At 41.1% G+C, this 19,042-nt stretch overlaps 1 protein-coding gene across 1 annotated transcript in view; it reads left to right on the top strand.

The window, feature by feature from the left end:
- LOC136423783 (protein eyes shut homolog) overlaps positions 1–19,042 on the top strand; it is a 44,756-nt gene that overhangs the window by 15,858 nt on the left and 9,856 nt on the right. Inside the window, exons 21-36 of the mRNA XM_066412082.1 lie at positions 416–540; positions 949–1,452; positions 2,275–4,788; positions 11,646–11,828; positions 12,238–12,437; positions 12,980–13,065; positions 13,277–13,704; positions 14,131–14,359; positions 14,657–14,740; positions 15,083–15,258; positions 15,829–15,988; positions 16,452–16,645; positions 17,115–17,288; positions 17,862–17,945; positions 18,261–18,391; positions 18,808–18,922. Of these exons, the coding sequence (XP_066268179.1) occupies positions 416–540; positions 949–1,452; positions 2,275–4,788; positions 11,646–11,828; positions 12,238–12,437; positions 12,980–13,065; positions 13,277–13,704; positions 14,131–14,359; positions 14,657–14,740; positions 15,083–15,258; positions 15,829–15,988; positions 16,452–16,645; positions 17,115–17,288; positions 17,862–17,945; positions 18,261–18,391; positions 18,808–18,922 (5,387 nt within the window). The remainder of the gene's footprint in view (positions 1–415; positions 541–948; positions 1,453–2,274; positions 4,789–11,645; positions 11,829–12,237; positions 12,438–12,979; positions 13,066–13,276; positions 13,705–14,130; positions 14,360–14,656; positions 14,741–15,082; positions 15,259–15,828; positions 15,989–16,451; positions 16,646–17,114; positions 17,289–17,861; positions 17,946–18,260; positions 18,392–18,807; positions 18,923–19,042) is intronic.

Below are 19,042 nucleotides of genomic sequence, written 5' to 3'. Positions count from 1 at the left end.
TTTTGTCCAGCGCTGCTGCAAACTTAAAACCACCGTGAACACTCCATTTTTGCCTTAGCGCGAAATAAAAATCATGCGAACCTAAATGCATTTACAGTACTGTACTAGCACCACATCGTAAAACATCCTGGAGAAATCTTAACCTTCTCCCTGCTGCCTTACTCCAATAGGAAATTGGGTGCCATATAAAAATATGTCAATCTACAAGAAATAGCAACATAGAATTATCAATTTTACCACCATAAAGCTGTTTTTCACCTCTCTGCCAAGTTTGAACCGTTTGTAACCATCTATGGCTGAGGTATGGAAGTTTTCCAACAAGGTCTTAAAAATTGGTGCACAGACATCCTTGGGCCGCCTTACACTTGTCTAGTACAGCATACAATGTATTTTCTCCCCTCCATCCCCTTCACAGCTGTCTGCCAGGCTATGCTGGTCCGAACTGTGAGGTGGAGGTGGATGAGTGCAACTCTGATCCATGTCAGAACAGCGCCCCCTGCCAAGACCTCATCAATGGTTTCAACTGCAGCTGCACAACAGGTATGGCTGATAAAAAGTCACTAACAAATGCAACAACAAATATTGTGTAGTTCTGTTAGATTTTGCAGAAATTACCTTTAATAGAGACCATATTACAGCTTCCTTCGCATGCTGGAAAAAAATGTAGGACGCTTGATAATGTAGGGGGCAAGCCAAATCATTACCATGACAACAGAACACAGTACACATGCATCTAATGCATGTTGTCGGTATCTGTTGCCCCCTGTGTTACCCTTAATTTTGTGATCCGTACAAAGATCTATGATATTTGAACTGACTTCAGTCAAACATTTCAAAACCAGCCCCACTGTATATCTGCTTAACCAAAACCATATTGGCTACATGGATCAATTCATGTTGATAAAGGTTAATGTTACTATATCTAACTGTGATTATTCTATTTTTCAGGATGGACAGGAGAAACCTGTGCAGAAGACATTGACGAGTGCAGCTCCGACCCCTGTCAGAACGATGGCGTCTGCCAACAGCTGGCCCCAGGGTCGGGTTACCAGTGCTTCTGTCCCCCGGGCTTCCAGGGCAACAACTGCGAGATCAACTTTGATGACTGCTTCAGCGACCCTTGTCAAAACGGCGCCACTTGCGTAGACGACATCAACAGATACACCTGCAGCTGCGCACCTGGCTACATCGGAACTCACTGTGAGACGGACATAGATGAATGCAGCAGCTCCCCCTGCCAGAATGGAGCAAACTGCACCCAGCCGGCCCCCGGCGTCTACGAGTGCGCATGTTTGGACGGCTTTGCCGGAACAAACTGCGAACACAACGACACCTGTATTAACAATTTGTGCCAAAATGGAGCGACCTGCGTGGCCAACCCGTCCAACTACACGTGCATGTGCGCGGCCGGGTTCGCGGGGACGTACTGCAACGTGGTGACCACGACACCAGGTACCAGCACTGCCGTGTGGATCAGTAGTAGCACCAGTAGTGTAGATAAATCTAGCACGCTATTCAGCACCCAAATAACACCGGTTGATGTGATGAGTGTGACTTCGATAACTACATTTCTAACCCTGCCCAGCATTCACCTTCCAGCAAGTACAGATGTTTTGCTAACAACAACCATCTTTGTAGCGACCATGTTACCAGAGTCAACCATGGAGCAGTCATTCACGACAATGTCATCTCCTGTTCACACCTTACCATCAATAACAAGTAGACCATTCCCAACATCTGCACCACCACTTAACATCTCGCCTGTCACTCATCTTGCAACATCCAACCCAGCAGCTTCTGTAGAACTGTCAGAAGTAACCATGGCAACCCGATCTGTCTCCGTAGCAACAACCCTGCAACCCACCACCACTACCGACTTGCAGCTGACTAACAGCCCACCACTGCAGCTAACACAATCTCTCAACTCATCTGGCATGCAAACTTCAGTCCTGTCAACTGTAGACTCTTCATTTAACAGTGATAGGCTTGGGGAGACCTCAAAGTTGATACAATTAACAAGTACCTCTGGGCCTGGCCAATCAACCTTGCCTATCTTCCCATCCAGTGCTACACTGCTTTCTGAGTTAGCAAGCAGTGAAAGTACTTTTGGATTAACACCTTCAAGTGCACAGACTAACACGCCACTGTTGAGTTCGCCTGCGTTTGTTTCTTATTTGGGCACGACAGTTGTAGACAGTTCCCTTGCACCCTCTCACACCACGGAGCACAGCAGTTTGGTTCTTTCTCCAACTCCAGTTTTTGTTTCGTCTTCAGCGTCACCACCGCCATCTTCCATACGCAGCACTGTGGCAACCACCTCACCGCAAGTGTCCGCAACACCAACACAACAAACGATAAACCCTTCCGCTACAGAAAGTACGGCGACATTGACAATGATCACACAGACCGATATCATACCGACACCAACACTAACCACCTCAAGGAGTGAGGTAACCTTACAGTTGTCTCAAGCAATGTCCACATCTCTTCCAACAACAACAACAACAGCAACATCCACACCACCAAGGACAGACACCGCAATGTTGATATCTCCTTCTGAAGGAATTCCTTCAACAGCAACTTTAGCAACCATACAGGATACTACAATGATAACTCAGGTGCCAAGTGTGGCACCTGAAATAACAACATCTACACCTGAAGCCACAAGTACATTTGTGCCAGGCAGCATACCTATTAGCAGCATTGTTAGTTCCCCGCTTAGTGAGATTCTTCAACCTTCACCGAGTGTGAAAAGTATCATTTCCTCCAGTGATATAGTTTTTGAAACTTCAGACAGTTTACTGTCTGCAACTGTCACAAGTTTTGACCTTCAAAGCATCGCTGAACAGCTTACCACAACCATTCCTAGATCATCATCACAAGAAAGTACAACCATCTTTTCTACCATAAGCACTTCTACTGTCTTAGAAATTGAGTCCAGTGGTTTTGTAACAGAAAGTCAGCTACAGCCGACTCCTATGTTGTCCACAAGGGCATCGACAGTGATAGAAACGTCGGATAGTACAATACAGTTCAGTGCTGCTGACTCAACTATCTATCCAACAAGTACATTGGCAACGATGTCAGACTCTTTGACAGTCCCCTCTAGCGAAGAAGTATCTGTTCCTGTTGATATGTCAATTTCAGTGTCTCCTTCTTTGTTACAAACAAGCCAAATGTCACTGTCATTTGGATCAGTTCTGGATTCACAGACAACACTCGAACCATCCAGTGCTACATTCGGACCTTCAAACCCGTCTCCTGTCATATCTCCAACGGAAGTTGTATCTACGCAAATCACAGCAGAAAGTTTAGCAATACAACAGAGTACAACATCTACTCCAGTATCAACATCTGTAGCTTCTAGTGTCTTGCCACAAACAAGTACTGTGCAACAGAGTCCAGCATCTATTCCAGTGTCCACAGCTGTAACGTCTAGTGTCTTACTACCAACAAGAACTATACCTGTGTTTGAAACCTACACACCATCAACTACAATGTCGTCTGTCGTTTCTTCATTGGTGACTGAAACAACACAGATATTACCCGTCTCTTCCATGGAAGTTCTTTCAAGCCTGGGTGTGACTGAAACAGTTTTGGAAACCTTTGTTCTTTCCACAGCCCTTGAAACCTCTGTTGTCTCGACCAGTACACCAGTCGGTTCCAGTAACTTAGTGTCTCCAGTGATTGCCATGAGCTCAACATTATCTTCTTTGCCAACTACTACTACTGTTGGTCAGAGTTCAAAATCTACTAGTCAACTCGAATCTAGTACTGCAGAGAGTTTAGCCCCATCAACAGAAACACTTTTGGTGTTAACTCCTAGCCTAGCCAGTCAATATTCAACTGTTGAATCAGTCATATTGCCTCAGTCTTCAACAATGGCACAAACAGAATCAACCACTACGCAACTTCCATCTTTGATGGAAACACCCTCTCCCATACCGCCTACTTCCACCAGTCGAATACCACAATATTCAACCATTCAATCTGTATCATTGCCTCGTTCTTCAACAACAAGACTGCCTGATTTGACCACTACAAAACTGGCCTCTTTGATAGAAACACTCTTGCCAATATCTCCTACTTCTGCCAGCTCAGTGCTACAGTTGTCAACCTCTCAGTCCACCATTTTGCCTCCACCTACAACAATGCCTGCTACGGAAACAGCAATTACCACAGAACTGATTACGTCCTTAGCTTCAGAATCAGTTCAAGTCTCTATCACTCCTGAACCAGCTACAAGTGTACCATCAAGTGGTTCTCTTTCTGTAACACCAGCTCTTTCGACAAAGACTCCAGAATTATCCAGTTCAACAGTTATATTGGAAACGACAACTGAAGTCTTGTCAACGACATTCCAGCTGCTGCCCTCCCCGAGTTCTCTTATTGTCACAGATTCCTCATCAAGTGTTGGGACAGTTGAGTCTACCAGTTTGATTGTTACCGCAGAAGATACTGTGGTCGAAACATCAACAGCAATGCAGGCGTCGATAGAAGCGACTTCATTAGAGCCGAGTGTTCTGTCCGAAATCCAAGTGACATCAACAGCGGTACAATCACTGCTTCCATCTCCGTCATTTCTTACCCAAACTGTGCCAAGCCTGCCGACGACGTCATTGATGCAAGTTTCAAGGTCAAGCGTTCCTTTGGAGTCTGCATTTCCCAGCTTACTGGCCACACCTCTTCAAACTGAATTTTTTACCAGTACTTTTACCCAAGAACTCATGTCGGCAATGACGTCGACCTTTGGAAGCTTACCAGGAAGCCCGTCTATCGCTCCCACAGGTAGGACAACCTTTACAACCTCACAGAGTAGTGCAACAGGCGGACAACCAACTGTTGTTGTACTCCCACCCTCCATGACTGTCTCAACTGTTGCTCACAGTGTGTCCTCCCTTTCCACTAACGTTCTGTCCGTCCATTGTAGTCTAACGCTGAGTGGTGTGCCGTATAATCAGTTTATGTCGTCATTACATTATTCTCCTGTTTTTAACAGCATGCAAATCTATGCTTCGAGCTTGCTGCCTTCTTTTCAAACAACAGTCAGTAACAGAAAACTCAAGCAATTTCATATCACATACATCATTAAAGAAATCATGTTCAAATTTAATGATTGATGATACACCTAATGCTGAAGGTTTATTAGATTTTGTATCTAAAAGAACAAGTCTTTCTACAACAGTTCAAGTTCTCTATAACTTAATGTCAAACCAACTTAACAGTCAAGATAACCAAAATTCAATATCTTCAACAGAAGAATTGGTGAGTTTGTGGAGAACAGTGTTTATAACTGGGCTCACACCAGCGTTCACATCAACAGTTGTACCCACTCAAAACTCACAAGCGCAGCAAAACTTTCCAACAGAAGCGTCATTGTCCTCAATGGATGCTACAATGTTGGGAACTACAACATTGATCCACGTTCAAAGCCTTTATATGGACTCTGAGAGTGTTCAAGACAGTGTGCCATTGTTAGTGTTGACATGCACATGGCAACTAAAGACAACATTAATGCGTGTGTCAAAGCCCGGATATTCGTTGCCAACCTCTATAAAGTCGTCTGTGCTAATTTTCACACCAGTGCTTGTAACAGCCTATAGTCAGAGTATTACAACTCGAACTTCATACTCTGACTTATTTGAAATAGAGACAAGGTTTTCAGGAATAATGGAAAGCATATAAAGTCATACAGTTCAAGGACCTTCCAGAATGAAATATTCAAGTGCCGCAAAGTTCCTGGAGTGAACAATATGATTTCAGGTAATTTTTGTTATTGACATTTCTGATCAAATGCTATGATTAAGAAGGCTTTACAGTTATCACATTTAAAGTTGTAGTTGTAATATTTTTGTCAGCTATTTTCATATGCATATTCTTTAGTTGGTCCTTTCATCATTTTTTAAAATTTTTATTGTTACTTTGAACAGTTTTTGCCTCCATAAGTTGAATTGTTTTATTGCATTTCCAATCCATTTATGTTTTTATAAAGATTTTTTTGTGATTTGCAAACTTTTACTTTTTCATGTTGGATCAGACACATACTTCACTTTGTTCCAGAGTCAGGATTAGAACAGTTAACTCTACATCCAACTTCAAAACCTGAGAAAGAAGGACCATCAACCACAACTGGTCCAAACTTTTCAAACCAGGAAGATCTCAAAAACAGTAATACAATCATTACACATGGAACAGAACACCAATCAGCGTTGGTGACACAAACAACAAGCTCACAAGATCAAGCTCTGTCATTGGATGAGACAGAAGTTCTTTCCAGCCAATACAGCACAATAATCAATCCAAAGGCATTACATCAGTCTGATTATGAATTGTCAGCTCAATTAGCCGAAGAAAGAACAACGTATCAGTTTTTGACAGATTTGTCAGTGTTGTCGCAATCTCTCACCAATAACTACCACACCTCTGGCACTTTTCTCATGGAACCTTCAGAAATTAGGCCAACTAGTCTTTATTTAGATACCCGCATGCAAGCCAAGCAGTCTGCTTCATTATTTAGGGCTTCAGAACTTAGTATTGAAAGTATTGGAAGTATTGAAGATCTTTCAGCACTTTCTCCAATGCACATGAGAACGGACCTGTCCTTAGTGCTGAACTCACAGAGGTTGCAACCAACCTCTCAACACATGTCCATTGAGCAGTCTTTACCATCTAAACTAATACCCAGCATGTTTACCGCAGATCTAAACAGCTTTTGGTACTTATCCAGTCAAATACAAGAGTTCACTGATACAGAGAACTTATTAGTAATGAGCCCAACACAGCATCAAGAGCAAAGTCAACAGAGTGAATCCATTGGAAATCCATATGTTCTTTCAGCAGTGAAACATAGTGTTTCAGAAGTGTTGACAATCAAACAATCAAGTGGAATGGAAGCATTCGTACTACCACAATCTTTTGAATATCCAACTACAACATATGACTTGTTTTCAGTTGGTACTCTTTTACCGTTAACTTTCAACATGGACTTGAATACGCTTGGACATCCAGCTACGATGTTGCCAAATGATTCACCAAGTCCAAGTCTATGGGTCACAGAAGAAGATGCTGAAGACATCTCAGCTAGGAATTTGGTTGGAAAAAGGCCTATTTCACCTTCTGACATTACAAAAGCCCCACTGCAAATGTATCAAACAAAAACACGAAAAGCATTCCAAAATAGTCAACAAGCAACAGCAAAAATGGCTCCTATAAAACGCACCAGCAATGCTAATGACATTTTGGTATCTGCATCTGAAGTTTTTCCTCCTCCAGAAACAATTGTACAAACTTCCTTACTGCCAGCAGGTTTAACTACACTGCTTGAACAGACAGATTTCCACGTTGAAAACCTGTGTATACCTGCTAGGAAATTCCTAATTTCCACGGGTTTCAATGAGTTCCCACAGTGAAAATGCGATGTGTCCCTTTTGGGGAACCTATGCACATCTGTGTAAACGGACCATTTGCGTGTACACTTTGTGTCCTTCGATGAAAACCTGTGCGCACAAGTGTGTAAACGTGTGGACATGTGTGGAAATTACATGTGTCGGCCTTTGTGTGCCAACGAGTGGTGCATAATTTAGCAGCAATTATCGCGTAATTATCACCTAATTATCTCCCCAGTTGGTCTAACCACGCGGCCCGTCCAGACACATCCGGGTACTCCTTCAAAACACCTTTTGTCATTGAAAGTAGCGTCGTTGCTATGCTACTACGCCCCTGGGACACCCCCCTGCCCCCTCCCAGCCCCCTGCCTTATACCACCTCGTCATACCGAAAGCACACGGAATCATTGCTCATAAAGATTGACATTTTATTCACTTAATTAGAGATGAACAACAACCAATACATTCCAGCCGATACATTCTCTCAATTACATACATTTACATTTACACATGCAGTCTTTTAAAACGTTCACAGTTACACACAGACTAAGCTAACAATACCAAGACAAAAGGTGAAAACGTACGAAGTGTCTGAATGAAAATTAACAAAAGAATACAGATACATTTAACATTAGTTCGAAACATGTACAAAACTCTAACAAATCTATTAGGTTAACAGCTACATGCATTGATAAGTTCGAATTCTACATGGATTTCAAATGTTGTTGTCTACAATTCTGTCTAACTGCTGCCCTCTAGAGGCAGAAAGTCATCGTTTTCATCGAACTGAGGTAGTCAGGCTGAACTGTCCAGTGGCGCAGTAGTGTCAGGCTAAAACCTAGCCGCACGGTCCGTATGACTCGTCGCTCGTTGCTTTACTGTATCCAGACATGCCGCTGCAATGTCCACATTCTTCATCCGACACGGGTTGAAAAGTCCGGGGCGAAGCCTTAGTCAAAAGTCCAGACTGTCTTGCTTTACCAAGGAGGTCATTTGTCCATATAATCTCCGTGGCTTTACAAGGAAGTCACAAAGGTAGATTCCTGTCGCGATGTTCTGTGTTCAAACGCCGTGCATCAGTCTTGTCGTAGAATAGAAACCAGGCTCAAAATAATCCCAGGCAGGAGTCAAATAACCCACGCTAGTATCCAGACACAGAGATAGCAACAACACACATCTGCACATCTCAAATACAAACTGAAAGATTTGAAAATGGTGACAAGAACCTTGATTGGTCCCTGCTTTTTAAACCACGTGCTAACCGAGAAATACTATTGGATGTCCCTTTTTTTACTAGAATTTGCATTGACACAGACATAATTACTTGTGAAACACCGTGTATGTCTATTGCATACATTCAGATTTGAGCAGCCTAACTAGTTTTTCACAGATTAACAATACCTGCCAAGGACGGTGTTAAAACATGCGGCCGTGTCTTATGAATAATGACGACAGCCTGATAAATTAGTAGGTTAACAGTAAAAGTTGCAAGTAAATCGTTCTATCGACGATATAACCGGCGAGGAAATTAGAATACATCAAGTCAAATATATAACATGTCATGTTCCAAAACAACATTTACTAAAAGGCAATGGACGCCATTCAGTGCAAGGTGAACATGTTAGATGTATGTGTGTGTGTTTTACGGAGACACGGACCTATGTCGATAATAGTTCGCGTGTGACGTAGTTAATCTTTCTATTAATCAAAGTGATACACATAGCAGTCTACATTCATGTGACTTGAACGAACATCACAGTCGGTACAGAAAATTAATACAGAAAGATAAGATTTACGTTCAGTTTTTTGTCGCCCTTGTCATAGAAACAAAAGCCCAGACAGCACAATACACATCAAATCGGTGTTTATTTTTGCAACGGGCAAATGACTATTTCATAAAAGCACAGATTCAAATCAACTCGTAGATCATAGACCCAAATACAGAAGATCACGAATGGTCGATGATAAACTAACTTCGCCGGCTACAGTGAGAATATTTGCTTGCAAGTTGAACCCTCTCTCCGTAGCCGACTCCCTTAGCATACTATTCAATCCTTGATCTATTTGGCCAATTTCTACTATTATCCCCACTCATCCTCGGGGCCTTTTAGAGGCTATGTCGATGACGTACGGTCCAGGTTTGGGGATAAGGTTTCGAACCCAAATCACCCGTATATTTTATACCAGCAGTGACGTGAAACAAGAACTTCAATGTTAGATATCGAGTTCTGTGGTTTGGGAACAATGATATGCTAATTATACTCCGCGTGGGTACGTCGTCTTGTCTTTGTTTACAACGTGACTCAGGCTTAGAGTCAGACAAATGGGAGTCAAAATTGCACCAAGAGACGCCAATGTTTGCAATGAAAACGCAAAGCAGGCAATATGCTGGAGTTCTCCTTAATCAACGACTCCGACCCATACGTCAATGTTTATAAGAGTGAAATCATGAGAGCATTCGTTTTGTTTTCAATACAACGCCTTGCCACACATTTAATGCGTTATCGTTTGGCACCAGTATTTTAGGCTTTCCCGATTATGTAACGAATTAGACACGTATCATGGGTTTACACAATGAGGTTTTAAAAAATCATAGGTTTACGTCATTTTACCCAGGGCAAAAAGTTTAAACAATTACTCAGGCAAGGCGCTCCTTGCTCGAGGTAAATTTTCACGCACTTCACAAGTCTCTATTATCATGGTTAATTATTCCCGGCACGAGATGTTTCCTAAGGTGGGAAACTTTGGACACTTTGTGTGCACTTTTGTGTGCACATGTGTCCAATCTTGGTGACACGGGGTTAGGAAAGCCGTGTACACAGCAAGGAAATGTTGGGTTTCACCATAGTGCCCAAGCTTGCAAACTTGTGGAAATCTTTGTTTCCATGCAGTGCTAGTTATAAAGAGAGTTATGTTTCTCAGGAGACCAAGCATTCCTTGCATAGCTTTCCTCGCAGCTTTGATAGTGTTGCTTCTGCACTATCCATGGTGGTTCAGCCTAGTCATCTAACTTGGTCAAACTCACTGCAACTAACATCAGCATATGGTTTGGCAAGCATATCTTCATTCAAAGGTATATTCAAAATACCACGTTTTTACTTTCTTTGAATTTCTAACTATTTCGTTGAAATTACGCAATTTTCTTCAAATTTGTAAAACTTATGAATTTTGTTGGTTTTTCAGAAAAATAATTCTCTGTGATGTTTCTAATGTTTTTCGTTCTTTGAGTTCTTTGAAATTCATATTTTGCACTGCGTTCACCTCAACTAAAGGAATAGTAGTATGGGCATCAAGAGGTATGTTATGTATTCACATATAGGCATGGCTCAAGCATGGTTTGAAGCAAAGAAGGCGCAAAACTGTGTGTCCGAACCATCTTGGTTCATTCTCCTGCCATCCTCACTTTTCATTACATGTTGATGCTGTCTCAATCCATTTTACCAGTATTATGTTTACGGGGCAGTCAGCAACGTATGCAACATTTTCCGAAAAACAAATCTAAATGTCATATCATAAAAACCTATTTTCATACATATTTCTCATGCATTTTTCTCTGCGATTGTGCAAATATTGTTGGCTGTCCCCAGTTGACATCTGTTGATTAACCCTGCATCATATCAAATGTGCTTAACCCTCTACTAACTGAATGTGATTCTATGCTGTGTGCTGTAACCATAATATGCATGTTTGTACCCCTTGTATTGGTCTGATGCATGTACTGCATGAAATGTTTAACACTGAAATTTACATATTACTCTAATGAACATTCCAATATTTGTTATACACTATAGTCAACATTTGATTACATTTTGAAAGTAGATAAGGAGTTAATGTCCTATATTGTTAGAACTTTTTAGATGATATTACCTCAAAGTAAATACCTCATTCTTAGTGTTTCATTTGTAAGTGTATACTATTAGCTGTTCAGTTGGTCTTAATGATCATTACTTCCTTGTATGTGTACATATTTTAGTCAGATCCCATACAATATGGGGAGCTCATTCTATAAACCAATCCCATAGCCCTGCCAACCTCCATGAAAACATGGAAATTCAAAATAAAAAGTTTAACATAAAGATTAAAACATTGAATTTTGACAGACATGCAACCACTCTTTCATTGGTCAAACTGAAAATTGCTTTTCTATCATTGGTTGAACAGATAATTGTGATGGACAGTCAGGATCTGTCTTTTCTTAGAGCCCACAGTGAGAGTTGGACCTAGTTTCTTCCACCTACTGAATTTTTGTTTCTCTTTCAGAGACGACACTTACCCCCACCCCAGTGCCGACCATCACCCCGACCCCCACCCCTACCCCTGTGTACACCTGTCAGGACGACCCCTGTCAGAACGGCGCTACGTGTCGGGAAGAGGACGTAAACGGACAAACGGTTGCACGCTGTGAATGTACGTGGTGGTATACTGGACAGTTCTGCAATTCAGGTGAGAAAAATCATATTTTACAAATCTTGTATTCCTGGTGACTTAAGTCAACTTATCTTTCGTGTGAGTAGTCTTTGAATGACATATAGATGAAACAAAAACTGTTTGCTCAATGCTTTTGTGTTCTTCCCTGAGAGGCCATTTAATAATGTTCTTTCTGTTGACACCTGAAGATATCTTTGCTCTTTTTTTTTAGATGTGTGTATGCATATGTGTTGTGTTAATTTGGGCCGTTCAGCCTGAGACAAAGCTATTTTTAACCTTCTCCCTGCCGCCTAACACCAGAAACAATAGAGAATTGGTAGCCAAACAGCTATTTCAGTGTGCTAAACGTTAATTTGCTCTTTTCTCAGTATGACTTTGACAAATATGAAATATGAATAAAAAAATGACTTTTGGTCTTCTACAGTAAGAGTGATAACTCCAAAGTTCCTGACCAACTCGTATTTGGAGTTCCCGTCCTACATCGTCAGGGAGAGTAACGCCATCGAGGTCAGCTTCCGTACCGCCCACGAGAACGGTACTCTTCTGTATGCGGTACAGGACTACCGAACGCCACAGGCAGCCGCTTATTTCATCCACCTGTATGTGGAGAACGGAGTCCTCTATGTAAGTGACTTATTCTCATCCTTGTTTCATCTGAGTCAGTGTACGACGGCTTTGTTTGCGGCATGGCTGGATTTTTGTTGTTCTTTAATTTGTTCTTGTGCGTTTGTAGCTGCTATTTTTATACACTGTCAGTACAGTGGCAGGTAGGAAGTGAGTGAGTGAGTGAGTGAGTGAGTGAGTGAGTGAGTGAGTGAGTGAGTGAGTGAGTGAGTGGGAGAATGGTGTTACCACAATTGTTGGTCTTGCGGGAGTGACAGGAATTAGAGTTCAGAGGTGGTAGAATAAGGCCTTTATCAGACAGGACAAACATTCCAGGTCATGGAGTCAAGGTCACAAGGACTATGCTATACTAATTCATGGGGAGGTATTATTTTTGGTCTTTCTGTAATGTCAGTATTTTTGCAGCATGTTATAGTGACAGGAAAGGCTCTTTGTGTTACTAATGCCATTTTAAGGGATATTGTGACAATATCTTGACCAGTCAAAGTAGATATCATTTGCAAGACTCTCTGACCGTGTTGATGTTTCCTTCCATTCCACAGTACCACTTTTCCTGTTTTATTGAACGCTTCATTGTGGACACCAACACACTAGTGAACCATGGGAATGAAGTCTCTGTCGTCATTGAGTAAGTGTTGAAAATTTTCTGTAACTATTGATATTTTCTAAGAAATTGGTTAGATACAATCATTTTAGGTATCATTTTGTATCTGCAGCATATTGTCATTAATAACAACTGAGAAATGAGCAAGAGATTGTCACTTTATACAGATATTGTGAAAGAATACGCAATTTACACATAGAAGTCAACATAATCATAAATATTCTGTCCACTCCAGGCACATTTCCCGCCCTGGTTGCCAAGCAACTCTAACCATTGACAACGGCACTCCAGTCCAAGCCGGTCGTCCAAACTTCTTCTTCAACAACGTTGGTGCAGAGATGGGGCCTGTGTACATGGGAGGTGTTCCCCCGACCTTTGACCCCCTGACGTCCAGTCTACCTGTATACGACTTCCAGGGATGTGTCTCTGAGTTGACGATCAACGCAGTCCCTTACAACTTCCTTTACTCCCTCGGGGGAGAGAATGTAGAGGAATGCGACACGCTTCCTACCCCACCGCCGGGGCCCACCGTGCCCCCTCCGCCCACGTGTAGCGAGACGCGGTGCGAGAACGGCGGGACGTGTCGTGACGTGACGACGGGAGGGGTGCTGCAGTTCGAGTGCGACTGTCCGCTTCACTTCTCAGGGGACAGGTGTGAGGAAGGTGGGTCGATTTCACGCGGTGTGCGATCTTTCTGTAGTGGCGTCAAATGGCTAAGTGGGAAGCTAGTACACATGAGATAGACAGGTCAAGGCAAATGTTGTGCCCTTACGAAAGGCACTAACACGACTTTCCTCCTTCCACCCAACTGTAGAAATGGGTACCTAACATTGGTTGGGAAGGTAAAAAGTGGTGGAAGGAGAAGGTTGGGATCAACCTTCTAATATTGTGCCCTAGACACAGTTGATAAAACCCACTGCCCAAAACTGCCTTAACCTTTAATCTTTTGTTCCGAACCATCTGAGTAGAAAATAGACCTGACAGTTAATTCTATGAACATGTACTTCCAAAAAATTCTTAAGACTCATTTTCAACATTAATGCCCCGGATTCTGTTGTGCTAACTTGCTTTCTTTCTTTCTTTTTCCAGATCTAGTTGTGTATTTCCCATCATTCTCTGGGAACACCTACCTACAGTATGCGCCCCTCGACCTGACCCAACAGTACACAAACAACATCGTCGTCATGTTTAAAACTACCGCTGCGGATGCCACCATTTTGTACGCAGCAGAGGGTGATGGGATTGCTAATTCCGTAGGAGTCAACAGTGATGCAGAGTTTGTTCACCTGTACATTGAAGATGGAACTCTGTGGTACAGGTAAGGAGTTCATGATTTCTTTAACCATTTTCTTGCCGAGGAAGTCTTTTGACAACAAGTTTGTATTAGTCTTGGAGTTTAGCAGTTTTGTGGATAGCAGAAATAATGTTATTTTTTTCCACCTTTTGGTAAAAAAACCATCTGTGTATGATGTAGAGACAACAGTGTAACGTTGGTCAATATTCTTTTGGTATGTTTGTACGGGCATCTTTTTACCATCAACAATTCTACATTATGGTCATTCTTTTGTGACAAATGGTATTTTAACTTACTTCTTTTTGAAAACTTTTATCACAGGTTTAGCTGTGGAAGAGGCATGGTTCTTGTCATAAACACGGACATCATAGTCAATAACGACCTCATGACATCAGTTGTCATCCAGTAAGTTGTGGCATTTGCCTTAGTACTGTTTTGAATTGAATTATCAAGACTTAGTAATCATTGCAGTGTATAAGTGGGTGACACCATATGAGTGGGTGAGTTTGTTATTAAGCGTGAATTGAAGGATTTTTCTTTGTCACTATGAAAATTAGCAGGTACTTACTAACATCCGATAGATGCTTGGTACATTTAATTTGTACTTTGCAACCTTAGTCATATCTTGATATCTAAAGAAATATAGGTATGCATTGTCATAACATGCCATTGTGTTGTTTTCCATATATAAGTACATGTAAGAAACTAATTTCTATAACTGTGAGATCATTTTTGTTTATTTCCCAGGCAAAGTCGACCCCGCCCCATAGGTAACAACATTCGTGGCATGTGCAGCGCGTCTGTGCAGGTGAACAGCTCAGCACCTGTTTCAAACGAAGTCAGGACTTACTTTGCACAGAAGTCCCTCGGATCCCTCTATCTGGGGGGTCTGCCCTCAGATCTGACTGCAGTTCCATCAGCAGGTGAGTCACGCTTGGCAGTTATTTTGAAAAAGTGACAGTTATTTTGAAAAAGTGACAGTTATTTTGAAAAAGTGACAGTTATTTTGAAAAAGCGGCAGCTATCATCAAAAAGCAGCTGCAATGATTTTTTAAAAGCAGCAGGTATTTTCAAAAAGCGGCAGTTATTCTTAAAAAGTAGCAGTTATTTTTAAAAAGCAGCACTAGACATTTATTTTCGAAAAGAGGAATTTTTTTTAGAATAGGCACTTCTTTTTCTCTTAATGTAGTATATATTTTAATAATGTAGATTGTCTTTAAATAGATTTTCAAGATCCGAAAACAATACATTCAAAAAGAAGGAATATTTCCTCCTACAATGATTACCAAGTAAGTAAAGAACTGACTACCAGAAATGGTGAAGATTTATTCAATGAGTAGGAGGGACTTCCAAAACCATTTTCAAAAGTTTTCCTGTAATTGAATGAATAAACATTAATATCTACACCAACTCTTTTATCAAAGACGATTCAGAATTTACTTATTTTGCAGTTGCTTGAAAAATTATTTTTGTTTTTGTTTTCCACTTTCAAGGATCTGTGGTGAATTTTGAGGGGTGCATCGGAGCTCTACAGGTCAACGACCATGAGTACGACCTGTTTGATGATGCGGTGGATGGAGAGAATGTGGGAGACTGTGTGGCTCACTCCATCTGTCAGTTCATCCCCTGCAGGAACAACGGAACCTGTAGACTGTAAGACAATTTGTGAAATCCTTTGCAAGAGTTTTATGAAAAAGTGAACAATAGTTGATACTGGTAAATAAATGAACCCAAAGAAATTATTTGCTAGACTATTATTAAGGAAAGACTATAATGAAACAGACATGAAAATAAGATAGAATTGATAGAAACTTAATAAGAGAAATTCTAATAAGAGAAGTCATGTTATGTCATTTACAAATAGTGGTTGATTTTCCTTTTTTTCTTCCAATTGGCTTGTGCCAATCTAATATGTTTTTGGTGCTGATTGGACATCACTCATCATACCCCTGGTGCTGATTGGCCATCACTCATCATACCCCTGGTGCTGATTGGCCTTCACTCATCATACCCCTGGTGCTGATTGGCCTTCACTCATTATACCCCTGATGCTGATTGGCTATTTGTCACCCATTGTTAATCCTATTAAAACAGCAATGTCACCATTTTCCTCCAGAGATGCGGATGGCCAGTATTTCTGTGACTGCCCTAAGAACGGGACCAACCACCCCCTGTACAGCGGGGAGCTTTGCGAGCGGGACGTGTGTTCGGCCAACCCGTGCGGTCACGGCGCGACCTGCCTCCCGCAGACTGATGGGAGAGTCGTGTGTCTGTGTCCGTATGGACGAGGAGGGATCACTTGCGAAGATGGTGGGTATTTTGTTCATTGGCAGTTTGTTACGACTTCTGTTTATTTTTGTTTCTCAAAATTTAACTTGTGGCTGTACAGGATAGTTTTGATAAGTTAAAGTTGACTATTGTGTGCAGAGGTGTTTGTTACTTGATAATATACTGAATTAGTCCAGTTATTATCCACAAATGCAGACATTTATTTGAGCTTGGCACAGAAGACAGTCACCTGCTGTGACATTAGTGCTGATTAGTTAGTACCAGTGTAATGTGTCCTTGGTGCTGATTGGCCATCATTCAACATATCACTGATGCTGATTGGCTATTTGTTGTCTCATTCTTAAAGCTGATTGGCCTATTGATGAAATGGGATTTTTGTTGTTGAAAAGGCTGTAAGAAAAGTACAAACAACCGACTATATAAAGTATAAACAATCTAATATTTCATGATTCATATCATAATCAAAATATCCTTTTTAATTTTTTTTCAGACTTGAACGTTACTCGTCCGGCCTTCAGTGGTGTGCATTATGGGTACAGTTCCTACATTGCCTACCCACAAGTCCTTGGGCTCAACTTCTTCTTTGAAGTCCGCTTCAGTTTTGCACTTGCCAACAACAACTCCGCTCTGACCAGTTCCCTTATGCTGTACACAGGACAAGCAAGTAAGTCAAAATAGATCTTAGTTAGGCCATGTTGATTTGATTACATGGATGACATCCTCTGGGAACCCAAGAAATGATTCGAGCGTGCAAATAAAAAAAAGTTTGCCAACAAAAAAAAAGTTGCCTTAGTTATGAAATCTATGCGATCAGGAAGGTTGAACAAATGATAAACACATAGAGTATGGTATAGCGAATAATACATTCTTCATTTTCACTTCTTCACATCTTCTTCTTTGACTTTGGAAATGATTTTGGCGTTCTATACCATTAGTATCGGTTTCCGATATTTTTTGGAACAATCTACGGCATGTATCAAATCATTTTGCAGCTGCTTTGTATGATGTACAGTATAGTCAAAAACCTTTTTTTCTTTGGAAACGGACGAAAATTGAATCCCACACGGATGTCATCCATATAATCAAATGAACATGGCCTTAGTGAAAATCTTTCCCATAGCTTTGGGTGTACGAGTATTGCTGTCCATGCCTGTGTTCAGGTGAATACAAGACTTGTAGTAAGTTCTACACATGTTTCTTTTAAATGGACTAAAAACATGAACTTTGTTTCTTCCAGACCAAGTTCCAGGCTGGGGTGACGACTACCTAGCTTTGGGCATAGAGAACGGACATGTTGTCTTTACATTCGACCTTGGGTCTGGTAGGTTACTTTTTATCTGTACCAATGTGCAAGTATGAAGTCTGCTTTTCTTCAAAACAGTCCCTGAGATAATCACAAAATCGAGTAGAAAATGGATGGAACAGTCTAATTAAGAGACAGTTGATGATTTCAAATGACAAATTAATGTGATCTTTGATCAATGCTCTAAAAGTTGTAGATTTGAAAAATCTTAAACTCTAAATTCACATAAATTGATACGATATAGCAATACAGTATAAGATTTCTATATATTTTTCCTCTGAGCTGTCAATCTTTATACAGTATATGAATTGTCCTTTGTGTCTAATTCATCAGGCCCTGCCTACATAAGAAGCTCCACCCCTCTGGACTTGACCTTGCCCTATCACACGGTGACCTTGAGGCGAGAGAGCAAGGTCGGTTGGTTGTCGGTGGATAATGCAGCGAATGTCACAGGCGAAGCACAGGTACTGTTGTCACAAATATGTTCATCTGTTCATAATATTAGATGATTTTCTTGTGATACAGACTGAAAAATTATGCATTGGAAAAAAGTGTATGTTTTCTGTTGTTATGAATTTTGTTTTTGGGTGGTCTGAATTTTGTTCTGTAAATGTTCTGGAGTAAGTTTGTTATTGTACAGATTGCTGTTTTCTCAACTTTTTAACCCAATTTTAGTATGGGTGATGGAAACTCACAATTCATGGCTGCCAGTAGTTCTAACATTAAACCAGTCATATAAGAATTTAAGAGAGTAACTTCAGAAAACTGACCAGCTTACAAGCATAATCTTAAAGATTTTAAGCTGACTTTTTTTGTACAGTGGCAAATATGTGAGGCACATAAAAAGTACAAAATGTAACTTGGAATGCCATTTTTACAGGGTGAACTGATAGGCCTGAACCTGGCCCAGGGTGAGCAGGTGTTTGTGGGTGGATACGACATGTTCCAGCTGGCACTGATGCCGAACACTGTAAACTTCACATCGGGATTCCAGGGTAAAATGATGAATAGTTTTGTAACAAATTAAAATGTCAAGGTTGTATAAAAGATTATGCAATTTACAGGTTTAAACCCCAGCCGAAGATTTTAAAGATGGTGCATACTGTTGTGTTTGT

The sequence above is a fragment of the Branchiostoma lanceolatum genome, chromosome 18, assembly GCF_035083965.1.
Source record: "Branchiostoma lanceolatum isolate klBraLanc5 chromosome 18, klBraLanc5.hap2, whole genome shotgun sequence".
NCBI lineage: Eukaryota > Metazoa > Chordata > Leptocardii > Amphioxiformes > Branchiostomatidae > Branchiostoma > Branchiostoma lanceolatum.
Note: the sequence above shows the minus strand (reverse complement) of the source record. Positions and strands in the feature narration are given on the sequence as shown.